This window comes from Centropristis striata, chromosome 16 (assembly GCF_030273125.1).
Source record: "Centropristis striata isolate RG_2023a ecotype Rhode Island chromosome 16, C.striata_1.0, whole genome shotgun sequence".
Classification (NCBI taxonomy): Eukaryota; Metazoa; Chordata; class Actinopteri; order Perciformes; family Serranidae; genus Centropristis; species Centropristis striata.
The window spans coordinates 11309424-11332324 of NC_081532.1; the positions used below are offsets into that span (position 1 = coordinate 11309424).

Consider the following 22901-nt stretch of genomic DNA (forward strand, 5'->3'; position numbering starts at 1 on the left):
AGGGGAGAGGAGAGAAGCAAAGAAGCTTTAGGTTTTTGTATGATGCTTTTTCATCGTGGGGACAGGGGGACACGGTGATACAATCCCATAGAGCCGCCGTACAAAAACCTCCTCCCATTAACAGCCATTGAAAAGACGGCTAGAAGCTGCCTGGGACACTAGTGAGAGCAGAAAAAGACATAATCTGAAGCTGTGCAGGCTGTCAGGAGTAACTGGCACTGGGAAGTCAACATTAGTTAAGAAAATTTGGCGAAAATAGAGTTTTAAAGACACATTTTTAGGTCATATGTGAAGCATTTGAAAGCTCCTTTTCCTTATCCTGACATAACGAACAAATGTGGACTTTATGATGCTCATCCTGCAGGTTTAAACCTCCTTCATCCTCTGGATTATTACACTGTCTCTCAACATGCTGATTATGGAAAGTTTTGGGACTTTTTGTAAGAGGAGACATTCAGTGTGACACTGGATCTGAAGCTTACTTTGGAAAGGGAACAAAACTCACTGTTTTAGGTAAGTAAGATCTCTAACTGTTACAGTTCACTGAGACACACTTAAACTAGTCAAAAGGTGGAAAGTAAAAGGAAAGAGAAGGAAAAATCAGATGTTATGAAAAAGTTTAAATATTAGGCCGAACACAGAACACTGTGAGCTTCAATGAACCTGCTTACTTTGGACAAGGAACCAAACTCACTGTTTTAGGTAAATATTTAATTTTAATATGTATTTTGATAAATGTCACATTGCTTTAGAGTCCTGTTATAAATAGAAACAGTAAAAACTTTCCAAAGATAATCCTGGTAGAGAAAGAGTCAAGAGTTTCATGCTCAGTATTTCTGCACTGTGACAATGCAAACGAAGCTTACTTTGGAAAAGGAACAAAACTGACTGTTTTAGGTAAGTAGGATCTCTCACTGCGTCCGTTACCTGCAACAAACTTAATACAATATAACTGTTGGTATAAAACTTAATGAAAAACTAGTTGTTTTTTAAATAGTTGACATATTGTGCTGAAGTGAAAACACTGTGAACTCCAATGACCCTGCTTACTTTGGTAAAGGAACCAAAGTCACCGTTTTAGGTAAATATTTCTGTTTAACACTGTATTTGGATAAATGTTATATTGCTTTAGAGTCCTGTTAAAAATAGAAACATTAGTAAAAACTTTCAATAGATAATCCTGGGAGAGAAAGAGTCAAGAGTTTCATGCTCAGTATTTCTGCACTGTGATAATAGAGAAGCTTACTTTGGAAAAGGAACCAAACTGACTGTTTTAGGTAAGTAGGATCTCTCACTGCTTCAGTTACCTGTGATAAACTTAATACAATAGAACTGTTGGTATAGAAGTTAATGAAAAATTAGTTGTTATTTAAAACGTTGACATATTGTGCTGAAATGAAAACACTGTGACGAACATGGAACCTGCTTACTTTGGAAAAGGAACCAAACTGACTGTTTTAGGTAAATATTTAATTTTAATATGTATTTTGATAAATGTCACATTGCTTTAGTCTCTTAGTATAAACTGAGGTATTAGTAAAACCAGTAATACTGGTAAAGAAAGAGTCAAGAGTTTCATGCTCAGTATTTCTGCACTGTGACAATGCAAACGAAGCTTACTTTGGAAAAGGAACAAAACTGACTGTTTTAGGTAAGTAGGATCTCTCACTGCTTCAGTTCACAGTGACGAACTTATTATAATAGAACAGTAATAATTTGTGTAGAAGTCTAGTAGAAAAAACTGTTTTTTTAAAAAGTTGACATATTGTGCTGAATTGAAAACACTGTGACGTACACTGATCCTGCTTACTTTGGTAAAGGAACCAAGCTCACTGTTTTAGGTAAATATTTAATTTTAATATGTATTTTGATAAATGTCACATTGCTTTAGAGTCCTGTTATAAATAGAAACATTAGTAAAAACTTTCCTAAGATAATTCTGTGAGAGAAAGATTTGAGAGTTTCATGCTCAGTATTTTTGCACTGTGACGATGCAAGAGAAGCTTACTTTGGAAAAGGAACCAAACTGACTGTTTTAGGTAAGTCAAGGACTGTTAAAACTCAGCAAATGTAGTCTACTTTCTTACTTGAGTTGTGCAGTAAGAACTAATCAATGTAGCTGGTTCTTTATAGTTTGAGTTCAGCTCAGTACTTTTTGATATTAAGCACAAGCACTGTGCCAATAACGAAGCTTACTTCGGCCAGGGAACAAAACTGACTGTTTTGTTGACTGTTGACTAAGTAAGATGTTTTTTACACTGATAATGGGCTTAGTATGTGTCTAAGATAAAGTTGAATTAAAACCTTCAAATAATTTCACCTGTAAGACAACTTTAATATATACAAGCAGGCCGCTTGTTGAAGCAAACAGTTTGCGTTACATTGAACTTGGAAAAAACAGAAAGCAGTGCAGCAAATGTTGGCTAAATATTTAAAGGAAAGTGACATTTAATCCGAAAAAGTCTATTTAAAAGCAAATAAAAGTAAAGTTTCAAAGTAAAAGCAGCATGTTTGGATGTTTTGAGCACTGATCAGCTGCACTGTGACACTGGTGGTAATGAAGCTTACTTCGGTGGAGGAACAAAGTTAACCGTTATAGGTAAGAAATTATATTAAATTAAAACAAACAAATATTGTAATTGTAGTGTTTTTGACTTAAACTTACTGCACTGAAGTCTAGTTTAAATTTGGCTCTGAGATTATGTTCTTATGCTTAAAAGTTCAGTCAGTTCGAAGCTTATTTCAGCCAGGGAACAAAACTGACTTTTCTAAGTTAACATTAAGTGTAACAGGGTGGTAAATGTGAGGTTTGTATTGCGTACAACTTGTGAAAATCAATCTGTAGTTGCTTGTTTAAAAGTAAAGTTGCATTTCTACAAAGAAATGTAAAGCAAAAGTTTCAAAGTAGAAGTAGCATGCTGGGCAGGTTTGAGCACTGATCAACTGCACTGTGACTCAGAATACTGAGGCTTACTTCGGTGGAGGAACAAAGTTAACCGTTATAGGTAAGAAATCAAATCAAATGGGGAAATTAAGTTTAGCTCAGAGTTTTTGTTCTTAAGCTTTAACACTGTCAGACTGAAGTCTATTTCAGCCAGGGAACAAAACTGTTCTTGATGAGTTAAAGTAAGGCGGGGGTAACAGGGTGCATGAGGTGTTTGTGTTGCATACAACCTATAAAAACTGGCAATCTGCATCTACAAAACCAGAAGCTAAAGTTTCAAAGTAAAAGCTGCATGTTGGGATGTTTTAAGCACTGATCAGCTGCACTGTGACTCTGGTAGTGGTGCAGAAGCTTTCTTCGGTGGAGGAACAAAGTTAACTGTTATAGGTAAGAAAGAAAGAAAAAGAAGAAAAAAACAATAATTGTTTCTTTAAGAACTTTACTGTGCTCTAGTCTCTGTAAAGTTTAGCTCAGAGTTTACAAAATGTGTCAATTTAAAGCTTATTTCAGCCAGGGAAATAACCTTACTGTTCTTGGTGAGTTAGCATTAAGTCTAACAGATAGCTGAGAGGGTTGTGTAAAACTGGAAAGTTAAATTTATTCTAAAGCTAGAAGCTAAAGTTTCAAAGTAAAAGCAGCATGTTGGGATGTTTTAAGCACTGATCAGCTGCACTGTGACTGGTGGTGTTAATGAGGCTTACTTCGGCGGAGGAACAAAGTTAACCGTTATAGGTAAGAAATCAAATTTTAAAAAAGTATTAAAGTTACCGTGCTCAAGTTTAGTTTAAGGTCAGCTCAAAGTTTTTCTGCTTAAGCTTAAACATTCTGTCAGTTTGAAGCCTTTTCTAGGTAGGAAACAAAACTGACTGTTAAAATAAGTTGAGAGACATGATGTTAAATGTTTGTAATGTAAGTTACACCACTTATAAATCCAGGAAAATGGCATTGATTCTAAAACTAGAAACTAAAGTTTCAAAGTAAAAGCAGCATGTTGGGCTGTTTTGAGCACTGATGAGCCGCACTGTGACTCTGGTTATGAAGCTTTCTTTGGTGGAGGAACAAAATTAACAGTTCTAGGTAAGAAATTAAATCATTTTTAAAAATAGTTAAGCACTGTGTTGTAACCGAGAAGCTTGTCTTGTAACTTCTTCAAAAAAATTGTGAAGTTGCTTTTATTTTGAAACTAGAAACTAAAGTTCCAAAGTAAAAGCAGCATGTTGGGCTGTTTTGAGCACTGATCAGCAGCACTGTGACTCTGGTAGTTATGAAGCTTTCTTCGGTGGAGGAACAAAATTAACAGTTCTGGGTAAGAAATTAAATCATTTTAAAAAACCATTAAGCATTGGGTTGTAACCGAGAAGCTTGTCTTGTAACTTCTTCTTCTTCAAAAAAGTGAAGTTGCATTTATTTTGAAACTAGAAACTAAAGTTCCAAAGTAAAAGCAGCATGTTGGGCTGTTTTGAGCACTGATCAGCTGCACTGTGACTCTGGTGGTTATGAAGCTTTCTTCGGTGGAGGAACAAAATTAACAGTTCTAGGTAAGATATTAAATAATTTGGAAACATTGGGTGGTAACTGAGAAGTTTGTACTGTAACTTCTTAAAAAGGTGGTAAAATTGCATCTATTACAAATCTAAAATGTAAAGAAGCAAAGTAAATGTAGGATCTTCAGCTGTTTTGAGCACTGATCAGCTGCACTGTGACTCAGGGCACAGAGGCTTACTTTGGTGGAGGAACAAAGTTAACTGTTATAGGTAAGAAACAAAACCAAATATATAAATAGCGTGTTAATTTAGGTGTTTCATTCTTTAACTTACTGTACGCAAGCTAAAATATAAGTTCTGCTCAGAGTTTTTGTTCTCAGGCTTAAACGCTGTGCCAGTTCGAAGCTTATTTCGGCCAGGGAACAAAACTGACTGTTCTTGGTAAGTTAACAAAGTTTAACAGGGTGGTAAAAGAGATGTTTGTATTGTAACTTAAAAAAAAGAAAGAAAAAAAAGAAAGTTGCATTTATTACAAAACTAAAATGTCAAGGTGTAAAGTAAAAGCTTTGGGCTGTTTTGAGCACTGATCAGCTGCACTGTGACTCTGGTGCTGGTGAAGCTTACTTCGGTGGAGGAACAAAGTTAACAGTTCTAGGTAAGAAATTAAATCATTTTTAGAAATGGATAAGCATCAGGTGGTAACTGAGATGTACTGTAACTTCTTCTTTAAAAATGGTAAAGTTGCATTTATTACAAGTCCAAAATGTTAAGAAGCAAAGTAAACGTAGGCTCTTTGGTTGTTTTGAGCACTGATCACTGCACTGTGACTCAGACTGCTGAGGCTTACTTTGGTGGAGGAACAAAGTTAACTGTTATAGGTAAGAAACCACACAAATGTAAAAGCATAGTAATTGCTACTTTAAGAACTGCACAGCACCAAAATCGTGTGAGCTACTCTAGTTTAAAATTAAGTTCTGCTCAGAGTTTTTGTTCCTAAGCTTAAACGCTGTGTCAGTACGAAGCTTATTTCGGCCAGGGAACAAAACTGACTGTTCTTGGTAAGTTAACAAAGTTTAACAAGGTGGTAAAAGATGTCTGTGTTGCATTTAACCTGTGAAAACAGGCTGTAGTTGTTTTTATTAAAGGAAAGTTGCATTTATTACAAAAGTAGAAGCTACGGTTTCAAAGTAAAAGCAGCATGCTGGGCAGTTTTAGGCACTGATCAGCTGCACTGTGACTGGTGCTGGTGCAGAGGCTTACTTTGGTGGAGGAACAAAGTTAACAGTTTTAGGTAAGAAATCATTTAAAAATCCATTATATATTGTTCAGGTATGATGTTATTAAGATGTTTCTGACACTGTAAATATGCTTGAAATGTCAAAGTGTTTACATGTCAAAGAGGGACAAAGCTGGAATAAAGTCAAAGAGGCACAGATAAGATAAGAAAGGCAGCAGGAAGAGTTTTTGTAACAGTCGAAAGTCTCTGTGTACACTCAACGAGGCTTACTTTGGAGCTGGGACTAAACTCACTGTTTTAGGTAAGAAAACATGCAACACAAACATCTCACAGAGCAGAATTTACACGTTGTCTGCAGCATGTGAGCAAGAAAAATGTGCAGAATTATAAATATAGTTTTAGATTTTGTGTTTAGCGCAAGTAAATTAAGAATTCTCTTTTTAAAAAATGCAAAAATAGTTTATGTTGGAAGTTTGTGCTATGTTACTCTATGTTCTCCAGTTAAAGTGCTGCAGTGATAAAACAAATGGCTCTATGCCCAGATTATTGCTCTCACAGTGGGTTCTTATCAGCTCTGTGAAACACTGTGAGTTCACAGTCTGAAGCTTACTTTGGAGCTGGAACTAAACTCACCGTTTTAGGTAAGACATTTACTAAAGCAACTCGTTTAACTGGGTATGAATATGTATCGCTTCTGCATTAGTGTGCATAAAAGTTTTTTTCATTACTAAAAAAAAAGATCACAAAGAGAGTCTGCAGCTTTCAGTGCTGAAAGCTGGAGCAGTTTTTCTGTAGCCTTGTATCAGTGTGAACAATTACGACCCTGCTTACTTTGGCAGTGGAACCAGACTCACAGTGCTCGGTAAGAAAACTATAAAAATCATGAGCAGTAATGTTTGTCTTGTGACTTTTCTCTTAACCTAAATCTGAGAATTATTAAGTTTTGCATTGTAAAAAAAACTGTTGTTTTGGGGTTGTGATTGTGACTTGTTGCAGCAGCATCATATGACTTTGTGTCAAAACTGCAAAAGAAAATGTAAAATTTTAGATAATAGAGATAAATCTCTTTTTATGGCGTTTTATGGCTAAAAGGCTGTGTTTAGTCAAGACACCAGAAAAATCAGGGGGTAAAAATGTGTTTTTCCTACCATGCATCAAAACGTGAATAGAAAAAGTCAATTTAAATTAAATTAATGAGTCTGAGTATATAGTGATTGTACTTTATAAAAAAAGATGCCAGTTCTAAAAGTTAGAGGTTAATGCAGCCGTTGTAGATCTTTGTCAGTTTTTCACATGCAAGTCAGCTGTGTGCTCAAACAATTATCCTGCTGAATTTGGAGAAGGAACCAGACTTACAGTTCTTGGTAAGACAACCACAATACAATCATTGTGGCAAGATATTTTTCTGAAGAAACCAGACCTTAATGTCTCTCAGTTTGAACTCTGTAACCTGTAATGATCATGTTTTATTTGGTGTTAATGTTCAGTGTGAAAATGTTCCCCTGAGTCTCTTTGTACCTTGTTGTTCAGGTCTAATTCCTTGTATTGAGATGTCACGTTTTCAATAGAGAATTCAGTATTGTGAGTTTGTTTGCTGTACAGGCAGCTTTAACTTGGTTTTTTGTCCTTTCAGAAACAGGAAAAGACATCACAGCACCAACAGTCAAAGTGCTTCGACCTTCAGCTAAGGAGTGTCGAAGCGGTAAAGACAGCACAACAAAGAAGACCATCGTTTGTGTGGCCAGTGGATTCTACCCAGACCATGTCACTGTTCAGTGGACGGACGGGGCCGGGACAGAGATCTCCTCTGGTGTGGCGACTGACAGCGCTGCCCTGCGAGGAGTTGATGGGTTTTACACAATCACCAGCAGGCTGAAGGTCTATGGCACAGAATGGTTCAATCCAGAGAATAAATTCACCTGCACTGTCAGCTTCTACAACGGGGCAGACACTAAAGATTATTCAGACTCATTGTATGGGGATGAAGGTATGTTTCATTTGGAACTCAGAAATGACCAAAATTTGATCAGTTTGTGATTGGAAATGCAGCAACAATCATCAGTCCTCCTTGTTTAATCTATTTCTTATTTTCCTGTCAGCTAAAGGAACAGTCATGACGAGAGGTAAATATATTATTCTGTGTTTCTGTTCACCTTAATGCATCAGTTCTACAACTTTCTTCTTCATGCAACTGTTTGATGTTTCTGCAGAGAAATATCTGAGGAAGACACAGACCGCCAAACTCGCCTACGGGGTTTTAATCGTCAAGAGCTGCATCTACGGAGCCTTTGTGGTGTTTCTGGTGTGGAGACTTCAGGTTTGTTCTACACAATGTGACTTTTTTCTGCTGCTCGTCCCGTTTGATTCACTGCACCTCACTTCGTATATTTTAATATGTGAATGAACAAGTAATAAACAGTGGTGGCGGAAGTAGGAGTAAGTCAGTAAAAGTACCAATTTCACATGACAAAATACTCTGTTACAAGTTTTTTTAAAAACTGTAAAAATTTAAGTCAAGTATAAAGTAAGTATACTCAGGAAAATGCACTGAAATTGTTAAAAAATAAATGGTACTCAATACAGAAAAATGTCCCTGTTACCATTATACCATTAGATATAATATTTCATTATTGTTTTTCATACATTCAAGTAAAAGCAGGATGGTGGGGCTCATTTATCTTATATTGGACTTCAACTAATTACTTTTTTTTATGATGGATTCAACTACTGATTGATTTAAGTTATGGTTCGTTATGTTCACAAATTCTCAAAAAAAAAGTGAGACATGCCGCCACAATTACCCAGAGCCTAAAAGTGATTTATAAAATCATTAAAACATGATGCATGAACGATTACTGTAAAAGTTGCTCCTATAGTCAAACTTTTCACGTTTTCTGTCCGAAAATCTTAATTTTGCAATGAAGATTTTCCTCCCGAGACGTACATAGTGGAGTAGAAGCAGAAAGTGTCATGAAAAGAAAAGATTCAAGTAACTCATAACTGTACTTAAGCGCAGCACTTGAGTAAATGTTTATTTCACCTCAGGTATTAAAAAACACCTCATGATGTTGTGTCCTTTCTGTCTGTTGCAGAAGTCACCTGGAAAGCGGAACTGAGAGCCGAGGACAGAACTTTTCTGGCTTCTGTAAATAAAGATTTAAAACATTGAGGTTATATATCAACTTTATTTGCTGCAGTGCATTTTCATTCTGCTAAAACAGATGCAAACATCCATGCATATTCTTTGTTAAAAGGTATAACTGGCATGCATATACTTTGGCTTCACATTTTTATAAAAATGTATGAAAGAAATTCTGTATTTGTGTTCATAAATTGCTTGTTTGCTTAATTTTCTTCTCAATAAAAGTGTTTCAGAGGATCAAATCAATCATGTGTTTTAAATTCTCTGTTAAAAAAGTTATAACATCTCCAGACACTAAAACATTATTTACACTTAGTATATAGCGTTGAAACTTGCATGGATTCAATTTCACATCAGCCACTGTTCATATTATAATCATTTATTTCAATTTGAAACTTAAGTTACATTCTTCAGTTGCTCTAAATTGTTGCCAATAGTTCATACTACACACAGTAACCATCCCCCCTGTCTGTGATCTCACTTATCACATTTAACATCACTTTTTCCACAGACAGTGTGAGGTATTTTTAGCTGCTCATGTATCTATTTTCTAAGAAAGAAACTATTTTTCACCTACATACATCAGCCCAGAAAAACTGCAGCTCTCATAAGCTCTCATATGGGTATTAAGTTTTTCCACTTAGCAAACAAAGGTTTCTCTAGTTACATTTGACTAATTATATTCAGATTGATTATATTTTAACAATCTTTAGAGGAAATACTTTGAATTTGTTTAAGTGGAGTTATTTAAAAGTCTAATCTAGTTTTCCCACTTTGCCCAAATGACACAAGCGCTGTACATTTCACATTCTCTTCATGAATAAAGATGTTATTTCTTTAGTTTAAACGTGGTGAGTTGGAAAGTAAATGTTACGAGTGTGAGTCGACCACATAGCAACAGGAAATCAACGTTCTCATCTGTGTACAGAAGAAGGTCAAAGCTGTTGCTGTTGAAACTGTGCAGAGGAGCAGAGAGCGGCAGCAGAGGAGAGGATGTGGTCACAGAGCAGCCTGCAGATCCTTCTCTGTGCTGAGAAATGACGGAGGTGAAACCTTCAGCTTCACCACAACCTCCGGCTCTCAGAGAGCACCTGCACCCCCGCTCTGCTGCACGTCTCTGAACACACAGCTGGAAAACTTCCATTTATGTGTCAACTGAAGCTACACAACCAACACGAATGTGTGTTATAAGTCATACAGCAGCTGTTTACGCTCATCTGGTGCAGAAAAATGCACTTTAGTTGCAGTCAGAGACATTAAAAACATTATCATGTAGACTTAAGACAACTTTCAACAGTTCAAAGATTTTTATTTTTAACTTAAGTGTCATATTTTTAATGTGGAAATACTATTAGAGATATTATACTGATTATTTAAAACATAATTTGTCATTATGCTAAATGCTTATGTTCAAACAGATTTCATATATTAAAAATAAATGGGAAAAAAAATCTGAAATAAAAGTATAAAAATCTATTTTTCATTTGCTTAAATATTTTTTGTTTATGTGCAAGCCAGGGAATATCATTCAAACTGGTATTTAGTTGTTTTGATCAAAATAAAAGAATAAATAAAAATGAAAATAAAAATAGTTGAATTATTTTTTAAGAATATTTATGCATTCTCTTCATGCATTTAAGTATTTAATTATGCTTAAAGGACAAATTGCACATGATGCAGAATGGCCTATTTCATAATCATGTATATGATATTATTTAATAATCCAATAATAATTTAGGATAATGTTGATGTTCATCACTTTATTGTTGCAGCTGGTAAACGTAGTGCTAATTTAAATGATTTCATATAGTGCTAGAGTGTGAATTTTCCCCCTTATCTTATTTTAATCAATAAAAATAAATAATAATTCATTTTGTGTTAATATATTATAATATGTATTATATTTTTATTAATCTGAATCTGCAAAGTAACTAAAGTTATCAAAAAAAGTTAAATATTTAACTTTTTGACTGATTGCAGTGGAGTAGAAAGTAGCAGAAAAGTAAAGTACCTCAGAACTGTAATTGAGTACATTTACTCAGTTACATCCCCCACTTCTTAACAAACTATAAATGTATTCTTTATCAGTTAAAACCTCAGTGGGATTACACAAACATGACTACAAACACTTTCTATTTTCTCCTTTTGTTTCCTTAAAAAACATGTTTGTGCTCGAGTCACATAAACAGGAAACTGAGTGTGTGAGACCGCAACAGAAACATGGTGACATCTGTGAGCTACATAATTTTATCTCCTCTGATCTGTTAACCCTGATCTACAGACTCATCTAGAAGCTTCTGTTTCCAGACAAAGCCGCATTTTAATGCAGCGTGGTGGAAAAGTAGTCAGATGTTTAACTTCAGTAAGATTAGTCATACCAATAATACTCTGTTGCAAGTAAAAATATTGCATTCATACTCTTCAGTAAAAGTACAAAAGTATTCACAGCTGGAATATTAAAGTTTGTCCAAACAAACACTTAAAGCTTCTAATTTTACCTTAAAACCATCAGAATATACAACAACACCACAATCTCTTCCATAGCTCTCTTCTCTCTTGTGGATGAAACTTGGGGATTTCACCTCTAGTCTCACATTTACATATAATATTGAACAATAATCTACTTTAGATTACATTTTACATTAACTCTATGGAGTCTTGGGCTATTTTGTCCAATTTTGAATCCTTTTCATCCTGCCTGTATACACCACTTAAAAATGTTTAGATGCCATGTTTGTATTCTTTTTTTATCAGCACAACCTCAGCTATATGACCTAATAATAATTGATTTTTTTATTCTGACTTACTGGATCAATATTTTGAACCAAAAAGAAACAAAGAAAAATCAACATAAATGTGATTTTATGATTGTGTGTGATCCTGTCATCCAACTCTGGTTTTTATTCTAGTGACTCTATTTTATTTGTGTCTTGTGTGTTTAACATAACAATTTTGGTCATTTTGTGTCCTTTTGTGTCCTTTAGTCCAACATAAAATGTGATTTTGAATCTTTTTTTAATTTCAAAACACTATCATGCTCAATAAAGAATCTGAAATGTTGCAAATGTGAACAAAGGTTGCAAATATAACATATAAGAGATATATCCAGTTCTATCATTTTATACAAAATATACTTGACCTTGTCTCCAGTTTTATTTGGTATATCATCATCAAACTGAAACTGGCCTCATGGAGTTTACAGCCAGAACTTTAGAGGTAAATTTACAGTAGGGGCTCCACGTTGCTTTGTTTTCTAGTCTGGATGTGGTGAAGAAGTCATGATTTGGCGCTTTTGGTGCTTCCAGAGGGTTAACAGATATAAATCTTGTATGGATAACTAACTAAAACATTGAAGACACATTGAACAATATTAAACTGTATAACATGAGAGAAACTAACCAGCTGTGACATCAGCAGCCTGATTAATGCAGCTGAGAAATCACCTGGCACACCTGGTGTGAATTAGCATCACCTCGACACTCCAGGTGAGTGGGATTAATGATTAAACTAACAAACATCACCATGACACTTCCCCACTTGATTTTGTACATTAAGACAATTTTTTTCATTGTATTACAAGTTTTCTGACATTTTATGTTTAAATATGCAAATGAGGCACTTGAAAATGCTAACTTTAGCTTAAATTAGCAGAAATATACAGACACAAATAGAGTGTAAAGTGTAGAAAAATAAAAACCTAAATGGGTAGTCTGAAAAAGACAAGTGATGGAAGCAAAATATCCCAACATAAGTTAATTTATTTATATTATTTATGTTCTTTTTGCAAAAACATTTTGATGCCACAGTGAAGTTGACCTTTTGGATATAAAATCTCATGACTTCATAATTTTTTTATCCTGATAAATTGAATTACATTTTTGTTATAATTACTACATATTACCGGTATTTTTTCTTTGTATCACAATACAAAAAATAATCATAATAAATACCAATACATGTTAATACAATGGGCATTTTGTGTTTGTACTGAGTCATGAATTTATTGCAATAAAAGTATATTAAAGCATAAAGAATAGCTGCTGATTGAGACATTTGTCATGTTGAGTGCCCTCTTGTGGTCTAAACTGGAACATCACGTCACAAAGTCATTCAAACCACCAGCTTTTATCAAAATATTATTTTTATTATCAAATAATTACATAAAAATAAACATTACAAAGAGAAAATACAACTCTTTATCAGTGAAATGGCAAAAAAAGAGCAGTGGTCAAAATAATACAGCAGAGACGGAATCATTTCACTGGATTTACATGTCAAATCCTTTTAATAAAGTAAAATAATTCTCTAGAAAACAGAGAACGTGTACGGTAGGTCCAGTGAGTAAATAACTTATTTTAAAAACGTGGCAGAGGAAGAACATCAAAAAGACTTTTGCTTCATCACATTCAACAGACTTAACATGGAGTGTTTAATTTAATGTTTCTGTATTCAGTGTTAAAACAGACTCACAGATTAAACTACAGTAATCAGTCCCTTTTGTCATCGCAGTCTTGATTTGTGATTCTGCACGTTCCTGGTCAGAAATGAGTGGTTTGAGTCCTTTTGGCAAGAGTTCAGTGTTGGAAGGTTTTTAAAAAATGCAGTCTTCCAAAAAACAGCTTCAGTGTCTCCAACAGCCTCCGGCCCCAGAGTCTTTAAAACCCTCTGCGCTTCAGGCCCGACTGGCTGCCCCTGGAGCTCCTCTGTGAGTGCCTGGCACAGCTGGCGCAGCAGAAGCTCGAGTAGTACGGGTTGGAGCAGAGCCGGGCGTAAACTATCAGCTCGCAGTTGGCAAGCTCGGGCTGGTCCACGCATTCTGGAGGCACATCGACACCTGCGGCACAGACATTTCCTTTTTATTATGCCCCATAAAAACACTTCAGTACACAGAACAATGTGTGGTGCTGTTTGTTCACCTGCAACAGGGCTTTTCTGTGTTTCATTGTCTGGAAAAGATTTGATGTTTTTGTTCAAACATCACTTTTAAAAAAAGCCTTATTTTTCTGGTTCCAAGGGCCTCATTACAAATAAAGCTGCTTCTCACTATTTTTTTAATTAATATCTTAGACCTCATATCTTATTTTAAATTAAATGTTATGCTACATTGGGATAACATAGGATTCAGACTGGAAGTTTTTGTAATGAGGCCCCTGGATCCCTAAATTGCTGAACACGAATCAGATTTTTTTCAATGATTCAAATAGTAGAAGATAGAATAATGAAGTGATAAAAAATGTAATTCAGTCATTTTTGTTTCACAGCGTATTGCTACTGATGTTGAAATAAGAATTCTCTATTTTCTGATTAACCAAAAGCTAAAGATAATTTGTATATTGATATAAAAGCTCAAAAACAATGTATTTCTAATGATTTATCATATCATGATCATATGATGGCATCAAGGACAATCAAAGATTTAAAAAAAAAGGTGTAATAAGCTGTAAATGTATATATAGATATTATTGTCACCTTGTTGTGAGTCTTTGGTGACTCTGACTTCAGCCGTGGCGCTCACAGAGTAGATCCCTGTGTAAGCGTTACAGGTGTACGTGCCCTCGTCTGAAGGCTTCACGTTATTCAGGATCAGGCTGCCGTCAGACGACGTCTGGATGTTTCGACCATCTGGACGCACCGGGACACCGTTTCTGGAGTAAAAGAGGAGAAACGGCTGAGGCTCAGCAGCTTCGTGTTGCTTCTTTTACCAACTCAGCTGAAGAAAAACACTAATTCTACCTTAAAAAAAATCATGTCTATATGTTAAAATTCCAGTCAAGTTAGTTCTACTTTTCATTTGTTTACACATTTGTTAAAAAAACAACAACAAATGAATAGAAATAAACAAAAGAGAATGTGATGGAGAGTAGTAAAATATTATGGTCTTTTTAACTCCACAGAAGACAAAATAACTTCTTGCATGTTCAACTTTCTTCTATTGTTTGTGTTTATAACTGGATTTATGAGTTATACATTTTGTGACCATGTAAATGGTCACATGCATTTTGTGACCATGTTTATACTAGATACTAAATTTAGAATTATACTCCATGTTTGGGTTAAATGTATGTTTTGTTGAAATGTAAGTTATGACTATATTAACTTGTATGATGCCAGCTAATCATTTCCAGTGAGAAACCTTTTGTCTTCACTGAGTTCTGGTGCTGAATTATGACCAGAAAAGTGTTTTTGCAAAACATTATGATGTCAGAGTGAAGTTCACCTTTGACCTTTTGGATATAAAATCTTTCTTTTTTTCCCCCTCATTCACATGAATGAGGTAAAGTTGACGTTTGTGCCAAATTTGGAGAAATTCCCTTCAGATGTTCCTGAGATATCACTTTCACGAGAACGAGGCACATAAAGTCCCATCAAATGAATATTTTACAAATAAAAAACTTTTAAAGTGAACTGCTGTCATTTTATAGTAACATAATTGTATTTGTGTCATTTTTATAATGAATGAATGAATTATATTTGTTACTTTGCAAACAAACTTTGTACAGTGTGTGTGCAGTTCAGACAGCTCAACTTAAGAATAACTTACTCATCACATCTCACAGCATAAATACTTAATAATGGCAGTTATTACCTGGACCAGCCGATGTTGACGTTGTCCCCTGACACCACACAGGGCAGCACAGCGGTGCTGCCTTCAGACACCTGGATGTTATTGGGAGCTGTGGTGATCTGCAGGTCAGCTGGATAATAAAAACCAGAAAAAAGATCAAATAACAAAGCCTTTTGATGGTTTTGTTCAACATAAAAATTAGTCGATTAATATCTGATCTAATCAATGAATCGACAAACTCCACATCTGCATAAACCCAAGCTGATTATTCTTGTCATCCGTTGTGAACTATTTCAGATACACTGCCCTCTGCTGGTGCTTAAGTAAAATTACAGCATCAATAGAAGCCTCTGAGCACACAGTGCTAATGATCACGTTACAAACTGCATATTATGTGTATAAAAGCGTGAATAAACTGACCTTGGACTTTGAGCTGCAGCTGTTTCTGCTCCAGCTGCTGCTGAGTGGAGGCTGTACACGTGTAAACTCCAGAGTCTGCAGACTTCAGAGAGCTGATGATCAGAGTGCCGTCTGAGTTATGAGAATACCTGCAACACAGAAGTGAGTTAGCTGCATTTATATACTTTATATACTGTTGTTAGGCCTGTCACAATAATTACAATATCGACTTATTGTATGATATATGGATATGACCACGATCATTGTGGCTGACATCAATATCACCTGTTGTGTTTACATGCAGCTTTGTTTACTTCATAATGTCACCAACACTTCGGCCAACATGATGTTCACTCAATATATTAAAGGAAGCATTAGTTATCAACATAGAATATACATATAAATGTGTCTTTGTACATCTTTATATAATGACTATAAATTATTAATTAAAATATGAATTTGCGTGATACTTAAATTAACTAATATTAATATATTGTGGCTTTTACAAGCTCTACTGCAAAAACACATACAGATTGTATGATGACAGCAATTCATTGTTATTTTGACTCATAATTAGATCAAATAAACATTTTACAAACATGAAGAAGCTACTCTTCAGGTTTCAGAGTTTCACTCAAAAATGTATTTTGCAAGTCATTTTATAGAATTACAATCAGAAAACTATTCATAAATCAGTGAGTGATATGATGATTACCTGGGGTCAGTGGCTGTCTGTCCATCTTTCGTCCACTGGATGAGGACGGACTGAAGAGCTGAAGGAGGGACGATCGTGCAGGACAGTCTGGCAGTTTGTCCGGCTCGCATTTCCAGAAAAGACGAGCTTGACCGCTCGATACTGAACCTGAGAGAAATAGCAGAAAGTCAGTGACTGTTTTATCATTTACAGCTTTAATACTTTAATCCAGAATATTAAAGTTCACAATTTTTTGTGTTTTGCTTCATTAATCTTCAGTCTTCTCTTCTTGATATTTTATGGAAGAGAGCAGTTTTGTGCAGACAGAGAAAGAGAAAGAGAGGTTGTTCTTACCGAGGGAAAGGACCATCTCTGGGCAGTAAGGTAGGAACCGGCTGGGATGATCCCTCTACACACACACACACACACACACACACACACACACGGTTGTGTGAAGGCTCCTGCCATACTCACTTACATAATGTCACATTAACACATCATGCATAAAGACCGGGCTAACTTTCGAAGGTCAGCATGTTCTGACACAATCTCTGACATCATCTCTGACATCAGGCTTCGCCTCAGTCTTCAGGAGTTTCGTGTGACGGATTAATTGGGGTTAAAGTCGGTCAAATTAGGGTTTTGACCGAATCTGGCCCCAATTAGCCGATTGCATACCGGATGAGAGTTTTTCTCAGAGTGCTGCGATCTTGAAAGATGTGGAGTTTAATGGACAATCTACACTTTGTGTGTATCCATATATATTTAAATTAGGAAATAAAAATGTGTTTTTCCTCAGTGATTTACAAAAACAAACTGAATGATGACAATTGGTGACAGGCTCTGCAGGGACTTAACTTTGCTCTCAATTTAAATGCATTAAATGATTTCACACAGATGCACTGCATTACCTGAGACAGACAGGTAAATGTAGCGATGGTCTCTCTCCTGTTCACGAGTAGCCAAGCACAAGAACCAACCAGAGTCCGACTTAGTGAGAGGACCAACTAACAGGGAGCCGTTGGGCTGCTGGTGATGCCTGAAGAACATGTAAATACAGAGAACAGAGAATAATCAAAAACATTTTCACTCCTTTTCAAAGTATCACATCATTCAAAAACATGCATTGTAGAAATTTGACAGGCTAAAAATGGGTATGTTGCAGGAGGGCAACACCGTACCATAGAGGGTTAAAGAAGATTTTGCAATGTCCCATGAAGCTTTTGTGAACAGACCAGGACCCCCAGGTTGGGTACCAGTGTATTAAACCACAGAGTGTGTGATTGTGTGTGTGTGTGTGTGTGTGTGTGTGTGTGTGTGTGTGTTCCTACTGACCTGCGAGTGGACAGAGGGATGCCGTCTCTCCTCCACTCCACAATGACAGTGGAGGACGGCTGCGGGCTGACTCTGCAGGGCAGCACAACTGTCTGTCCCACCACAGCTTCCACCGTGGAAGGGTCGGTCTTATCAATGGTCACTTCTCCCAGGGTCAAACTAAGGAGACAAGGAGGAGGATCCAAGGACAGAAAGAAGGAAAGAAAGAAAAGAAAGAAAAGAAAAAAAAGAAATGAAAGAAAGAAAGAAAGAAAGAAAGAAAGGAAGGAAGGAAGGAAGAAAGGAAGGAAAAGAAGGATGGAGGATCAGGAGGAAGAGAATAAAAGAGTCACTTTATGCTCCACTGTTGGTACTTTTATTAGTCAGTCACCAAAGCAAGCATAAAGATCGCCCACAACCTGGCTTCAGAAGTTCATCAGAGAGAAGAGACAGAGAGGAAACACAGTTTTGGCACTCAGAGGGCCCATGCAACATGAAAAGTGACGAGACAAAACAACCACAAAACAACTAATACTGTGTGTTACAAATCAAAGACAAAGGACAATTTTCCCTCCACCAGAATAAACCCAAAGTAAGTTCCCAACAAGAAGTAGACGTCCCAGAAAAATGAAGCTCATGTCAGAGGTGGACCAAGTCAATATTTTGCACAATTTGTCAAAAGTCTCAAGTCTTTGCACTCAAGTCCTGAGTCAAGTACCAAGACCTAAACTGAGTTTATTAAACTGTTTTTACTTGATGTTTTGTTAATCATTTATACATTTTACTGAAGACATTTAAAACATCTGATTCTGTGAATTTTATGAGCTGATCCTTCATTTTTAAATATTTTATGTTTATTTTTGAAACTATTTGTTCATATTCTGGATCTGTTCAATCAAGCGATTTCAGCAAAAATCCAGGTTTAACTAGATAAGTCTGAATCATTTTTATCTTATTTGTTTCCATTAAATTAATTCAACACAGTTTAAGCTTATTATTTCAACTGATACTGGGAACTATGTTAAATTTGCTTTTGCTACATTTTGTGAACTGGTATCCATCATACTTTGAATTCTTTGGTCTTAGGGGAATGTGTCAACTATTTTCAAGTCAAAGGGCTCAAGTCCAAGTGAAGTCACGAGTTACTGCTATTAATTTCGAGTCTAAAGTAAGGAAATTTGTGACTCGAGTCCACACCTCTGGCTGTTAAACCCGGCTACACAGACTTGCGGTGGAGAAAGACAGAGTTTAGTGACAACACAAAACCAACAACATGAAGCATCACAGCAGAACCTTTATTAGTTTGATCTATCGAGGTGACAACACAAAGCACAAAGGTGGCGGGACACGGTGAGGTAGCAGGCACGAATAAGCACGAGACGACTAACATGAAACTCCAGACAGACAGTGAAAAGTCCCAGAAACATTAAACAGAAGAAGAGCTGTCCATTTTAAGGGTCGCTGTGAGGTTCGTCGGCTTCTCCAGACATTGTTGTCGAGGTTAAAGAAAAGAAACGAGCGTGAGAGCGAGTGTCTGTGGAGCTAGAGGTGCAGCAGCAGCTGTGGTTGTACTTTACAAAGCGAGGGTTTAGATTATATTAGCATTAAAAAAGTTGCATGAAAGTGTGTCTACATACTGGAAAGAGCACAATGCATAAAGTAAGCACACACATACAGTACATACATATAATATAATGTATTTAAAGAGTAACTTAACACTGCCCTTGAAAGTTCTGCACCTTTAACAACACCCACAGTGATGTCGTGACGTACTGACGCACCCTGAAGTACACTTCTACATCAATGTCTGTCAGGGATGTTAAGTTTTCTTTAAGTTACTAATTTTGAAAGCTTGTTACAAAAGGCAAGACTTAATATTTGGTCTTCATTTTTTATCTGTCTTGCATTTACACTTCACAGATACTTCATTAATAATTGATACATTTTACTGAAGACATTTAAAACATCTGATTCTGTGAATTTTATGAGCTAATCCTTCATTTATAAACATTTTATGTTTATTTTTGAAACTATTTGTTCATATTCTGGATCTGTTCAATAAAGCGATTTCAGCAAAAATCCAGGTTTAATTAGATTAGTCTGACTCATTTTCATCTTATGTGTTTCCATTAAGTTAATTCAACATAGTTTAAGCTCAATTATTATTTCAACTGATACTGGGAACTATATTCATTTTGCTTTATGAAACTGAGTCAGACTAACTGAAATAAGCCTGACTTTTTGGTAAATTTGTTTTAAGGAACAGACCCCTGCTTTATATAAAATTGTTGGCTGGAACTATTTGATATGCAATAACAACTTTGGCATCAACTTCATCATCATATTTTGGGGGAAGTGAATGATGCACATGGTTTGATGTTTCCTTCGGCTCACTCTGTGGCCTGACTCACGCTCAGAGCTGAGCTGAGTGGATTGGGGTTCCTTCAGGAGGGGTAGGAAGGCTGTAAACAGCATTATGAGGCCGGTGGAGGCGGGGCTCTCTGGGTCTCCGGGGTCTTACCTCGCTGCTGGTCCGGTGTGCTGTGCTGCAGTAGCAGGGGCAGCGGGCTGGCGAGTGCGCAAAAAGGCTCTCGCTCTGTGGGCGTGTGTGGCGGCACTCGTGGCCTGTCTGGTGCTGCCAGCCGAGCCTCCCTGGACTGTGAAAATCCTCCCCATGTTACGTGACCCCGCACCTGTGGACCCTCCAGAGGTGGAGCCACCTGCTCTGGATCCTCCTGCAGATGTGGCTCCACCAGCTCTGGATCCTCCTCCAGATGTGGCTCCACCTGCTCTGGATCCTCCTCCAGATGTGGCTCCACCTGCTCTGGATCCTCCTCCAGATGTGGCTCCACCTGCTCTGGATCCTCCTCCAGATGTGGCTCCACCTGCTCTGGATCCTCCTCCAGCTGCAGGTCTTCCAGAGGTGGGTTCTCTTCTAGGAGTCGGCACTGCGGCGGGAGCAGCCGGTCCCGGGCCCTGCTGGGTAGCGGGCGGGCACGCCCTCTGGCACTCAGCGCGGGTCATGAAGTTGTTGCTGTTGCCGTGGCAGCTGCCGTACCAGAAGTGCACGCACTTGGAGGTGATGACGTCGTAGTGGTAGCGTGAAATCCAGCTGCTGCAGGAGCCGGCGGCGCGAGGCAGAGAGCAGATGGAGCGCTCAACTACAGCAAAGACACCAAAAAGATGAAATTACCAACATGAAGTCTCCAGGCTGCACTTAATTACTAGCTTTTCCTGTGCTTTCAACTATATCACATGGTCTTCATCAATCCATAATAATTTGCTAAGCTGACATTTAAAGCTCCTGAAAAGCTGGTGAGTTCTGGTTTTTCATCCATTTTTTCTCATTGGTCATTTGACGAATAAATATTGGATTTAAGTCTAACAGACTCTAGACAGACAGTGACTCTTTAATGCCACATCTTTGATTGTACCCAGCTAAGTTTTCTGTGCCCTGTGCACAAAAAAGACTACAACCACATAGACTCATATTGAAACAACAGAAAACGAGGACACGATGAGGAAAATGTGATAGGAGCAAAAAAAAACAAAAAAAAAACACCCGCTCGGGGGTTCAAAGGGGTTAATTGTTTCAAGGTAGATAAGTGTCACCAATTCACTTTCTGACCAAATGTTTTTGCACAATATTATGGGCACAGTGAAACTGACCTTTGACCTTTTGTAACTAAAATGTCCTCAGTTCATCATTTTATCCTGTTAGACAATAAGGTCATAGTGATCGTTGACCACCAAAATTTAATGAGATTATCTTTCAGTCCAAATGGATGTTTATGCCAAATTCGAAAAAACAAAAATTCCCTCAAGGCGTTCATGAGAATTGATCGTACAGACAACCAGAAAAACACAACATCTCCAGCCACAGCTGTCACTGGCACAGAGGCAAAAAAACACAGATTCATGTGTAGTAATGTTTGTGTATCTTACTGTGGTTGGGTGGGTTGGGGCAGCCCTCTCCGTTGGGTCCTTCTGCAGGCGTGGTGCGGTCATAACAGCACCCGTAGGTGGTGATACGGCACTGTGCTGCATTTTCAGTGGGAAGAGAAGGAGCGACCTGCGGACCCATGAAAGATTAGAAGAAAGGTGTAATGGTCCGTATATGGTATATCATATATAAAAGCAAAAAATCTGCAAGGATTTACTGTATGTTTACTCACAGTGGGTGCGACGGCCACGTACTCCGTGCAGCCCTCTCTGTTGAGGCCCTGAGCAGCCGTCACTCCGTCCTGGCAGCAACCGTAACTGACATATACGTAGAACAAGAAGGCAGCAGGTACAAACAATGAAACACTAACATATACTGAACGTTTGCGCCAAAAATAACAAAAAAGTGCAAGTTTGACATTTCTAGAAAACCTCCTCCACTGTCTGGTCACTTAGTGGTCGTCGCCGTGGTCACGTTTATCCCAAACAATCTCTGGTTTTATGACACCCAGACAAAAACACTAAACTGACTCCGTGTGTAACCTCAACCACAGTGAAATGACAGGTTGTATACCTGGTCTGGCTGCAGTGTGGCTGGGCAGGAGGGGGAGCTGGGACATGTGGGCAGCCCAGATCCTGGGGGCCCCCAGCTGAAGTGCGTCCATCTGGGCAGCAGCCATAATGGGACTGGCTGCAGTGGAGGGCCGGGGAGGAGCCGTGAGGGTCGTGGACTGTGTTCGTCTGGGTCGGATCCGTCTCCGGTCTGCGGACTGCGATGAAACCAAGCGGGGGACGAATTAATGCATTGTATATGCAAACTAGACCCCACAGTTCATGGTGTTTCATGTAGACAAAACTACACACATCGCTTTAGAAATGCACAATAGAGTCTAAGCTATTGTGCTCGAGGCCACACAGTGAGTCCTCACAGGAAGCTGAAACACAAAAGGACGCAAATAGGAAAAGATGCACTACAAAAACACATGTTTATTGAAAGATAAAGTGGGAAACCATGGAGAATGATCGGTGCAATAAGTTCCAGCGATCACATAAAACAATCTCTCAGGAAATGAACACACACAAGACCTCAAACTTGAAATTCCTGACCACTGGGACGGTGCTGCAGAATGCCAGAACATGCCAAAAAACACCACAGCCAGCACTTGCACACTTCAGTGCT

General features: G+C 37.5%; 1 protein-coding gene and 1 gene segment (V, D, J or C); one reads left to right on the top strand and one right to left on the bottom strand.

Annotated features, from left to right (window-relative positions):
- Positions 1-9150, top strand: part of LOC131987933 (T cell receptor beta constant 2-like) — a 52581-nt gene extending 43431 nt beyond the window's left edge. Inside the window, 5 exon segments of the C gene segment in view lie at positions 4653-4698; positions 7305-7652; positions 7765-7788; positions 7876-7982; positions 8758-9150. Of these exon segments, the coding sequence occupies positions 4653-4698; positions 7305-7652; positions 7765-7788; positions 7876-7982; positions 8758-8781 (549 nt within the window).
- A 3808-nt stretch (positions 9151-12958) lies between these two features.
- paplna (papilin a, proteoglycan-like sulfated glycoprotein) overlaps positions 12959-22901 on the bottom strand; it is a 30401-nt gene continuing 20458 nt past the window's right edge. The window contains exons 16-28 of the mRNA XM_059352568.1: positions 22296-22491; positions 21955-22039; positions 21725-21851; positions 20665-20940; positions 20301-20481; positions 17801-17959; positions 17377-17504; positions 16820-16874; positions 16487-16633; positions 15793-15920; positions 15394-15502; positions 14277-14452; positions 12959-13641 (exon numbers count right to left, since the gene is read on the bottom strand). Of these exons, the coding sequence (XP_059208551.1) occupies positions 13463-13641; positions 14277-14452; positions 15394-15502; positions 15793-15920; positions 16487-16633; positions 16820-16874; positions 17377-17504; positions 17801-17959; positions 20301-20481; positions 20665-20940; positions 21725-21851; positions 21955-22039; positions 22296-22491 (1946 nt within the window). The 3' untranslated portion in view covers positions 12959-13462. The remainder of the gene's footprint in view (positions 13642-14276; positions 14453-15393; positions 15503-15792; positions 15921-16486; positions 16634-16819; positions 16875-17376; positions 17505-17800; positions 17960-20300; positions 20482-20664; positions 20941-21724; positions 21852-21954; positions 22040-22295; positions 22492-22901) is intronic.